We start from the raw sequence: 11576 nt of genomic DNA, 5'->3' as shown, positions 1-11576 counted from the left end.
GGAATGAACCGACAACTATTCCAGCATATGTTTTACACAGCGAATGCCCTTCTAGCCGCAACCCAGTACTGGTAGACACCCATACACTAATTCATACACACACTCATGCACTATGGCACTAATTTAGTTTATTGAATTCCCCTATAGCACATGTGTTTAGACTGTGGGGGAAACCGACGCCAACACGGGGAGACCATGCAAACTCCACACAGAAACGCCAACTGATTCAGCCAGGACTCAAACCAGTGACCTTCTTGCTGTTAAGCCGCAGTGCTAACCACTGATTTTCTCTTGCACTGAGTCATAAATCTACATTTCAGCAGCTCTTCCAGGCACCAAACTAGCTCTATTCTGAAGGTTTTTATAGAGGAATATGATCCTAAATCATTTGTTAATTATATAATATAATTATTATTAAGATTTTATTCTGCAAAAATAAGATTTTGATTGTGGATGTTCACAACATTTTCTGAAGGAAAGATAAATAAAAAATCCCTTTGCTCTAATGCACGGGTGTCAAACGCAGTTCCTGGAGAGCTGCAACCCTACACAGTTTAGTTCCAATGCTGCTCCAACACACTCAAGCTGCGGTCACATTAGAGTTTATTCATGCGAAATTCTGTAGTACGGCGCTGCAAAAAGGGGCGAAAGTAAACAAGATGATTAAACGTTTAAAAAAGCAAGAGAGAGGTCATGTTTCGATCATCGATTAATCTCACACAGTCAAGTGATGCGATTTCACAGGTCAGAGTTCACCAAGCTTGAAGTTTCCAATGCAGTGATTGGCGAAACGTGACGCATGAACTTGCATTTCCAGACTGATGCAGGCCCGGATTGGCTAATTGGGAGGACCGTGAGAATTACCAGTGGGCCGGTCCGTTTTTTGGCCGTGAGGGCCGGTGTCCCTAGCTCCAGAATCTGTTGCTCTCAGCAGTCACACTTTTTAAATTAATTTATTTATTTACTTGACCACAGTCTTCTTATTCATTATTTTACTGCAGCTCTACTCTTTTTATATATAACCAGCCTGCAGGTTAATGATGATATAAGTCACCTTTTGCTGTACAACCGTTGTGGTCCAGTGGTAAGCATGTTAGATTACAACGTCGCCGACCCGGGTTTGATCCTCGTCTGAGTAGGTTAGTATTTTCATTTTTATTGTTGAGACATGTAATACTGTTAGGGTTGTTGAACATTTGAAGTTCTAAAGCAGCTGTTTTCAATTAGAAACTGAATTGGAAATGACCTTATTTTAATATAGTCAGTCGTGAACTGAGGTGGGCCGGTCTGAGGCTTGAAACTCCAGGGCTGAAAAGGAGTCCCACTCCAGCCCTGGACTGATGCATTCACGTGCGTATGAATGGAAGTCTATGGGGAGAAGGTGCAGTTTTTTTAATGTATTTATTTATGACTTTTATGACAAATAAGTAAAAAAAGAAGACAAAACAAAATTATATTTCAGAAAGTATAGATAGTATCGACTTAAGCACCCACAATGAGAAAAAACAAGCAAAATAAAAACATACCAACAAATAAAAAGTTAAATAATAATGTGGCTTAATAAAACTACAATCTGAAGCACACAATACACTCTACTTTGCATTTAGGAAAGAAAAAAAACATCTATTTGCTGGAACAAGGTCTGTAGTTGACAATAAAACATGTTCTTGGATATATTTCCTAAATGGGTCCCAAATTTTATTAAACTGGTTAGATGAACCTCTAGACCAGAAGTGTCAAACTCAATTCCAGGAGGGCCAAAGCCCTGCACAGTTTAGTTCCAACCCTGCTCCAACACACTTACCTGTAGGTTTCAAACAAGCCTGAAGGACTCAATTAGTTTGATCAGGTGTGTTTAATTAGGGTTGGAAATAAACAACACAATCTCACGGCAATTCATAACTTTTTCATTTAGTGGCTAATTCGTACAAATTCGTACAATCTAATTTGTACATTTTAGTACGATTTGCGTATCCCCCAATGACAGTTGGGTTTAGAGGTGGGATTAGATGCCACGCCTCCTTTTTAAAATCGTACATTTTCTTACGACTGAACTCGTACGAATTCGTACGAATTAGCCACTAAACTGCCAAAACGTAAAATACTTCAGTTTTCTCGTGAGATCAGGCTGAAATAAACTGTGCAGTTCCCTTTTGGAACTGAGTTTGACACCTGTGCTCTAGACAGTCAAATTTTTTCCAACTTAACAAAGAAGAGGACATCACGGATCCACCGTGTTGGGGTTGGAGGTTTCTGATCCTTCCACTTAAGCAATATTAGTCGTTTGGCCAGGAGCACAATAAAAGCTATGCAATCAGACTGTATTTTTGTAAGATTATATGACGTAGGTGAAATTCCAAAAGTGGCATTCAGTGCGCAAGGAGAGATGGATATACCCAAAAAAACCAGATATAGTTTTAAAAACGGTGTCCCAAAAGTAATTACGCTTTATACAAGACCAACACATATGTGCATGAGTGTCTGGGGTGGAATAACAGCGATTACAGGCCGGATCTATATGCTGAAAGTGCTTTGAGAGCTTTAGGTTTGTCCAGTGTACACGATGCACAATTTTGCACTGCAGAAGTCCATGTCTTGCTTGTGAATTCTGTGTAAAGCTGATTCCTAATCCTCATCTGAAATTGTGATTCCCAGATCGTCTTCCCACACAGATTTTAATTGGGAATGGGATGTATCAGTTGGTGCCATAATTTTGGGAAGGTGCAGTTTGACTGCAGCTTTACCTGTACGTTTCAAACAAGCCTGAAGAACATCTGTGTGTCAATAAACATGACTTTAATTTTGAACCCAAGTTCAACTAAAGTTTAGATTTTTGTGCTGGAAATATATTAGTGCTGGTGTTGTTGCTGTTTATTCAATTCTTTGTTGATCTATGTTTTTTGTATGTTTAAGTAATTATTTTGATCAAGTAATATTGTTAAATTAATTAGATTTTTTTGTTGCTACTTTATTTTGATAGTGGCAAACAAAAAAGCACTTATTATTATTATTATTTTTAAATAAATAGAGAATTGTACTTCTAAGTTACGTGTCCTTTTTATGGTGCTAACCCCTCCAGAGCCGAGCCTTAAAGAGATGGGGTTCATAACACCTTGAACAATTGGAGTATGAGTAAATGATGGCAGAATTTAGACTTGAGGTGAACTATTTCTATAAATACCTGAATTTTAGCTGGAGTTGATGTGTGTTCTCTGGTCCCCCTCGAGAGGTTTGAGTTGAGCTCTGGTCTGAGACTTTGTGGCGTTTGATGTAGTTGATGGCCTCCACACGGCTCTGGATATCCACAGTCCAAACAGAGCTCCTGCTGTTCTTTACCACTGCGTCGTGACCCAAACACGCTCCACCGTCCTCCATCACATCCACAGTCAAGTATGCTGCTGCCACCTTGGAGCCGCTTAGAGCTGAAACTACCGGCCGTTTCCTCTGCACTCTGCACATCTGCCTGATGGAGGAGACACATGCAGCACACACACTGGAACTGGCTGATATCATGATAGAGCTGAACAATACATGGTTTGAACATCGATATTGCAACGTCTGCTCCCGCAATTGTCATATCACAGAATCAGCCTGTTTATTAAAGATTAAGCCCTGAAATTTATAATGTTACAAAATGTTTTATTCCAAATAAATGCTACGATGTTTACCAACTATTTTTTTTTCATTATTCTAATCGTCATGAGATGTAAAACGCATCACCGACCACAAAAATATAAAGCAGGACAATAATAATTAGAAGAATCATCATCAAAATAGAGAATTCAATCCTCATATAAGAGTAATTAATTTCTTTTATTATTATTTAAATCAGTTTTATGTAGTGTAGCAGTATAACCCATACAATATTTAAGCTTGAAAGGGGATACATTTTTTACTGCCAATCATTTCACTTTTTAATACAATATAGAAAGGAAGAAAACACAATGTAAAAATTAAATTAACAAGGTAAATAATAGCAATAATGATAAAATATATTTTAAACAATATTATTAACAAAATTTACACAATTTCAGGAGGGTTAAGTATACACTTAATAGTCAAACTCAATATTAAATAATGTAAAATCTTTGTTTTTAGATTGAAAAAACAGGACTGAGAGAAAGATTACTGGTTATGCGAACCTTGTAAATTAAAACCAACTATCACAGTAGCAATTATTTTGTATTATTTGTATATAGTATTATCATTTTTTGTGTATATGGTTAATCTTACATATTCAGTCCATTTGGTCCAGATATTTCAAAATACATTTATTTGAAGGTGAAAGGAAAATAAGAATAATTAATTTCTGTAGGATTATGTGACACTGAAGATTGGACAGTTTTTTTTAGCAAGAAAAGCCAAAATTAAATAGGTTTAATAATGTTGTGTATATATATATATATATATATATATATATATATATATATATATATATATATATATATATATATATATTTTTTTTTTTTTTTTTTTAATTAACGAGGTAAATAATTGCAATAATGATAAAATAATATTTTAAACAACATTAATAACAAAACTTACACAATGTAGGGAGGGTTAAATATACACTTAATAATCAAACTTAATATTAAATAATATAAAACCTTCGTTTTTATTTCTTTTATTATTTTTATATAGTAATAATATTTATAATTTCTTGCATTTATATAGCACTTTTCTGGGCACTCAAAGTGCTTTACACAATGGGGGGGGGGGGGGGGGGGGATCTTCTCTTCCACCACCAGTGTGCAGCATCCACTGGATGACACGTCAGCTGCCATTTTGCGTCAGACCGCACACCACACACCAGCTGATTGGTGGAGAGGAGACAGAGTGATGAAGCCAATTAAGATATGGAGAGGGTTAGGAGGCCATGATGGCCAGTGCACAGAGAGTCAGGACCTCGGTTAAAACTCACATCCAAAAGGCAGCGCTTACTGAGCAGAATAGAGCCCCCATCACTATATTGGGGCATTAGGACCCACACACACAGCAGGTTGGGCACCCCCTGCAGCAGCCTAGCTTTCCCATGTGGTCTCCCATCCAGGTACTGACTGGGCGCAGCCCTGCTTAGCTTCAGTGGGTGACCATGTGAGAGTTGCAGAGAGCTAGCTGCCGGCAATAATATTAAGTATTATTATTTTTATGTGTATATAGTTAATATTAAATATTCAGTCCATTTGGTCCAGATATTTCAGAATACATTTATTTGAAGGTGGAAGGAAAATATGAGTAATTAATTTCTATAGGATCATGTGACACTGAAGATTGGAAAGTTTTTTTTTTAGCAAGAAAAGCCAATTGCAACTGAATATCAACTCATAAATATGAGTATTGACAATTATATAGGTTTAATAATATTGTATATATTTTTAATCTTATGCCAAAATCACTAGAATATCATGGAAAAAAACATGTGCCATGAAGACACTTTTTCAAATCGCCTACTAAACTATATCAAAACTTTGATAAGCTATATCAAACTATATTTGTATACTATATATATACTATATATCTCCCAGCCTGACCAGCTAAGACCAGCCTGGAAATGGCCAAAACCCCTCTAAAACCAGGCTGGTCAACCAGCTAAAATCAGCCAACCATCCTAAACTGGTTTAAGCTGTATTTTTCAGCAGGGCTATTTCTTCTCATATCGTACTTGTGGCCGAGCTAACGTTAGCCAGTGTGCTAGTTTTATTATAGTCTAGATAAAGGAAAGCGCAGCTTTTGGTTTCGTTTTTTTCCTCTGATAATGTCAGGTGTACACAAAAGAAAGCAGGAAGTGTTGGCCTCAACAACCTTATTTATTTTACATTCAATAGCGAAACAGATATTATCTGATTGATCGACGAGTCATTTGTTGTTCATTTGATGAAGCAGTCGGTGGATAAATCTCAACCGAACACCTGAAAACTATTTCCAGAGGGCGTCGTTTGTAGTAGTTTTCCTTCAGATAGGCTACAGGTGAGTTTGTTATCTTCCGTCGAGTTCATTGCTGGGATTAATTTAATTTTTGCATTGATTTTGGCTTCAATATATATTTATATTAAAAATAAAGTCTACAAAAGAGAGCTTCAGTGATGCCAAATACCATTGGAGAACTATTAATGTTTCCCAAAGAACTTTTTCGATGAGTATGTAAAAAGCTTTTTAATTTTCTATAGAACATTTTATTTACTGTACATGTTAAATATATTAAGGATTGTTCGTTTACAACCGAGCTTTATTTAATCTAAGTGTAACTGTCTGATTTCCAAATGTTTGTCATAAGTAGACTATAGTAGTACGCGGAGATATCAAATATGTCATATGTACTTGCTACATATATTTCAAAATTGATCGAAAATGATTTATAAATGGATGTGACATATAATATTATTTATTATATGACATATAGCCTATATTTCTGAGGTCCTGGCAACATTTCCAGGTGTTGATGAATTGGCTACTAATACTTTACATTTAAGTAGCACTTTACTTTTTAAGAACATAAACCTACCATATTTAACTTTTAAATGTACATTTTAATTTAAATGTTGACGTTTTTAGTTTTTTGTTTGTTTCCTTTTTTACATATAAACTCAGTGTTAACATTCAGACTATTTATAATGTTTAAAAAGGCTGACAATAATAAATATTCTTAATAATAGAAATTAATCTGCCATATTTTAGAACTGCAGAGCTGCAGCTGCTTTACTGGGCTTACTATGCTACTGTATTTCAATGCTGCTTATTATGGTGGTACTTGGAGAGACAATTTTTTTCTGAGGTGGTACTTGATGAAAAAAGTTTGAGAACCACTGGACTATAGGGTATATGCAGAAGTATGCTAATAGGACTTTTAATGTTGGAATAGAAGAAAATGAAGAGGTAGATAAAATAGCAAAAGAAGCATTAAAAGAGCCAAGTGTCAACTTTAAGGTCAGATTAAGTAGGGTTGAAAGAGGAGGTGGCAGAACACATGGGACAAGGAGGAGAAGGGAAGACATTTATATGGAATTCAAAGTATTGTGGGTATGGAAAGGATTTGCATAATGAACCGGAAAAAAAAGATGTTACAATAACAAGACTATGAATAGGTCACTCTACTTTAAATCAATGTTTATTTCGAATTGGAAAGCATGAAAACGGTAACTGTGAAAGATGTGGTCTCCCTGAAACTGCATGTGTTCATGGAATGTACAAAAATAAGTTATCTGCGCAAATCGTTTTGTGAAGGATTAAAAGAGTTAAACATAGTCCATTTCTCCTTAAAAACATATTCTAGAAGGAAGAGATAAAAAGTTAAGAAATACAATTTTTAGGTATTTGAAAGACATTTAATAGATAGGATATAATAGGTTTCCCTCATGTGTATATGTCTTATTTTCATTTTTATTTATGTATTTAAAAATAAATATATTTATAAGCAATTATATATATATATATATATATATATATATATATATATATATATATATATATATATATATATATATATGTATATATATATATATATGTATGAGCAATCTCCACTGGCGTGATATCCGATATAAAGTGGGCCTCAGATTGTACAAGAAGCACCGCATTACATTACATTTCCCCCCGCCATGTCTTCTTAATATGAACATTATGGGTGTTGTTTCCCCATGATGGGTTGCAGCTGGAAGGGCATCCGCTGCGTAAAACATATGCTAGATAAGTTGGTGGTTCATTCCACTGTGGCGAAGTCGAAAAGAAAATGAATGGATGAATAATTGATGTTTTTTATGATGAAAATAACAGAAATGCATTTCTGCTGAGCTGTTTCTGTACTAGGAACAGCACATAGAATTGCATGATCACGCTGCTTTCAACATAACTAACTCAGCACAAGCATGAAGTTTAATGTCAATTCTAGATCTAGCGTTTCATGTAGGCCATTGTTTTGCATAATTTATTTGTTTGTTTGTTCATGTTGTTTTTCTCATAATTAAGCCACTTTGGATAAAGGTGTCTGCTAAATGACATTGTCAGTGTACACTGCACTGGACATCTCTAAGTCTCTCTTGATTTTTTTTTTTTTTAGCAATTTTACCATGATAATTTTACCAGTTACCATATTAAAATATAATTTGTGGCACAGATGGTGTGACTAGTTATCATTATATTCTATTAGTCTGTTCTTTTAAAAGAAGGTAGGAAAATAGTTCAATTAGTTCCGAGTATCTTTCAGGATTTCAGAATATTTACGGTAAGTGACACCTTGCACCAAAACCTGTTTCCCAAGTACACTGTAAAAATAAGATCTGTAAAACGTGTGTTAAAAAGACAGCAGGTGTTATCACTGGAATTTATGATATGGTAGGAATGTAAAAGTAAATAGTCAAAACTTCATACATTATGTTTTGCCAGATGCCAGAAGTAATGACTTATAACCTTGTTGCACAGACAAAACACAATTATAAGCAGGGGTGGATCAGAAAGTCACATGATGAATTAAAAACTTATTACAAACCACTTTTTCCAAAAGCAGAGAAACACAATGTGTAGAACACACTCAAGTCCATTCACACAACTACTAAACACCATCATGGTAATACACATGGCACTAAAGTGATGGTATAAGCATTATTTATTGACATTAGATGTAAGATAAAGCTTTAATTTGCGTAACTCAAAAGAAAAATATTGAAAAGAACCATAATCATGTCAACAAAAACTGTCAAAAATTAAAATGTCATGCAGGGAATTCTGGGAAAGGGACTTGATTGTTGTTCATGGTATACATTAAGGAGACTTACTGTTAAGCAAATTATTTTTGTGCTATTGCTCTTTCTTTGTATGGCAACCTTGAGTGTCAAGAAAGATGCCTTTAAATAAAATGTTGTATTATTAATATTATTTAGATTACGGATATTTACTGTAGCATTGTTACATTTTTTTGATCATTTTACCCAAATTACAGATTTTTTTTTATTTACAGTGTATGTCATCAGAAATAAAAATAAACTGTTTATCTTTGTGTTTGTCTGTGTGTGTGTTCTCTCAGTGAAATTATGGCAGAAGGTGGTGTTGCAGTGGATCAGGACCAGTTCATGTGTCCGGTGTGTCTGGATCTCCTGCAGGATCCAGTGACGATTGCCTGTGGACACAGTTACTGCATGAGCTGCATCACAGACTGCTGGAATCAGGAGGAGCAGAAGCGAATCTACAGCTGTCCTTTATGCAAACAGAGCTTCACTCCGAGACCTGCTTTAGCTAAGAATGTGGTGTTTGCTGAAATGCTGGAGAAACTGCAGAAGAGCAGACTCCAGACGGCTGCTCCTGCTTCTGTTCACACTGGATCTGGAGATGTGGAGTGCGATGCCTGCACTGGAAATAAGCAGAAAGCTGTGAAGTCCTGTCAGGAGTGTAGAAACTCTTATTGTCCAGATCACCTCCAACAGCACGAGAGTCTCTTCAGAGGTCGAGGACACAATCTGATGGAGGCCACTGGACGACTGCAGGAGATGATCTGCCCTCAGCATAATAAAGTGATGGAGATTTACTGCCGCACCGACCAGCGCTGCATCTGTGTGCTGTGTTTGGTGGATGAACACAAACATCATGATACTGTGACAACTGCAGTGGCAAGACAAGAGAAACAGGTACAGTACTGAATCTCAATGGCAAAGTCCATGATGTTCTAAAGAATTCTAATGACCCTGATTAATTGAGAACAGCTATTTTAATCAACTTAACAGGTGAAAACCACACCCCACTCTCTCTTTTCATTACAGGTCGCCACCACCCAACCCCACTCTCGCTCTTTAATACCGGTCCCACCACCCAACCCCACTCTCGTTTTCAATACCCATCCCACCACCCAACCCCACTCTCACTCTTCAATACCTGACCCACCACCCAACCCCACTCTCACTCTTCAATACCTGACCCACCATCCAACCCCACTCTCGCTCTTCAATACCGGTCCCACCACCCAAGGTACCACCACCCGACTCCACTCTCGCTCTTCAATACCGTTCCCACCTCCCAAGGTACCACCACCCAACCCCACTCTCACTCTTCAATACCAGTTCCCATCACCCAACCCCACTCTTGCTCTTCAATACCAGTTCCCATCACCCAACCCCACTCTTGCTCTTCAATACCAGTTCCCATCACCCAACCCCACTCTTGCTCTTCAATACCGGTCCCATCACCCAACCCCACTCTCGCTCTTCAATACCGGTCCCACCACCCAACCCCACTCTCGCTCTTTAATACTGGTCCCACCACCCAACCCCACTCTCGCTCTTCAATACCGGTCCCTCCACCCAACCCCACTCTCGCTCTTCAATACCGGTCCCACCACCCAACCCCACTCTCGCTCTTCAATACCGGTCCCACCACCCAACCCCACTCTCGCTCTTCAATACCGGTCCCACCACCCAACCCCACTCTCGCTCTTCAATACCGGTCCCACCACCCAACCCCACTCTCGCTCTTCAATACCGGTCCCACCACCCAACCCCACTCTCACTCTTCAATACCTGTCCCACCACCCAACCCCACTCTCGCTCTTCAATATCAGTCCCATGACCCAACCCCACTCTCACTCTTCAATACCGGTCCCATCACCCAACCCCACTCTCGCTCTTCAATACCGGTCCCACCACCCAACCCCACTCTCACTCTTCAATACCGGTCCCATCACCCAACCCCACTCTCGCTCTTCAATACCGGTCCCACCACCCAACCCCACTCTCGCTCTTCAATACCGGTCCCACCACCCAACCCCACTCTTGCTCTTCAATACCGGTCCCTCCACCCAACCCCACTCTCGCTCTTCAATACCGGTCCCACCACCCAACCCCACTCTCGCTCTTCAATACCGGTCCCACCACCCAACCCCATACTGGTTGCGACCACCCAACCCTACACCCAATCCCACTTCCACTCTTCAATATCGGTGGGCACCGCCCAACCCCACTCTCGCTCTTCAATACCAGTCGGCACCACCCAAACCCAGTCTCACTCTTCAATACCGGTCCCACCACCCAAGGTACCACCACCCGACTCCACTCTCGCTCTTCAATACCGGTCCCACCACCCAAGGTACCACCACCCAACCCCACTCTCACTCTTCAATACCAGTTCCCATCACCCAACCCCACTCTTGCTCTTCAATACCAGTTCCCATCACCCAACCCCACTCTTGCTCTTCAATACCAGTTCCCATCACCCAACCCCACTCTTGCCCTTCAATACCGGTCCCATCACCCAACCCCACTCTCGCTCTTCAATACCGGTCCCACCACCCAACCCCACTCTCGCTCTTTAATACTGGTCCCACCACCCAACCCCACTCTCGCTCTTCAATACCGGTCCCACCACCCAACCCCACTCTCGCTCTTCAATACCGGTCCCATCACCCAACCCCACTCTCGCTCTTCAATACCGGTCCCACCACCCAACCCCACTCTTGCTCTTCAATACCAGTCCCTCCACCCAACCCCACTCTCGCTCTTCAATACCGGTCCCATCACCCAACCCCACTCTCGCTCTTCAATACCGGTCCCACCACCCAACCCCACTCTTGCTCTTCAATACCAGTCCCTCCACCCAACCCC

General features: G+C 39.2%; 1 protein-coding gene across 2 annotated transcripts in view; it reads left to right on the top strand.

Annotated features, from left to right (window-relative positions):
• The first annotated feature begins 5681 nt into the window (after positions 1-5681).
• The window catches only part of LOC141381089 (uncharacterized), a 22887-nt gene continuing 16992 nt past the window's right edge, over positions 5682-11576 (top strand). Inside the window, exons 1-2 of one of the 2 annotated variants that reach the window (XM_073943872.1) lie at positions 5682-5967; positions 9014-9611. In XM_073943872.1, the coding sequence (XP_073799973.1) occupies positions 9021-9611 (591 nt within the window). In that variant the 5' untranslated portion in view covers positions 5682-5967; positions 9014-9020. The remainder of the gene's footprint in view (positions 5968-9013; positions 9612-11576) is intronic. The other variant, XM_073943873.1, reaches the window with a different exon arrangement.

Source organism: Danio rerio, chromosome 3 (genome assembly GCF_049306965.1).
Source record: "Danio rerio strain Tuebingen ecotype United States chromosome 3, GRCz12tu, whole genome shotgun sequence".
Classification (NCBI taxonomy): domain Eukaryota; kingdom Metazoa; phylum Chordata; class Actinopteri; order Cypriniformes; family Danionidae; genus Danio; species Danio rerio.
Note: the sequence above shows the minus strand (reverse complement) of the source record. Positions and strands in the feature narration are given on the sequence as shown.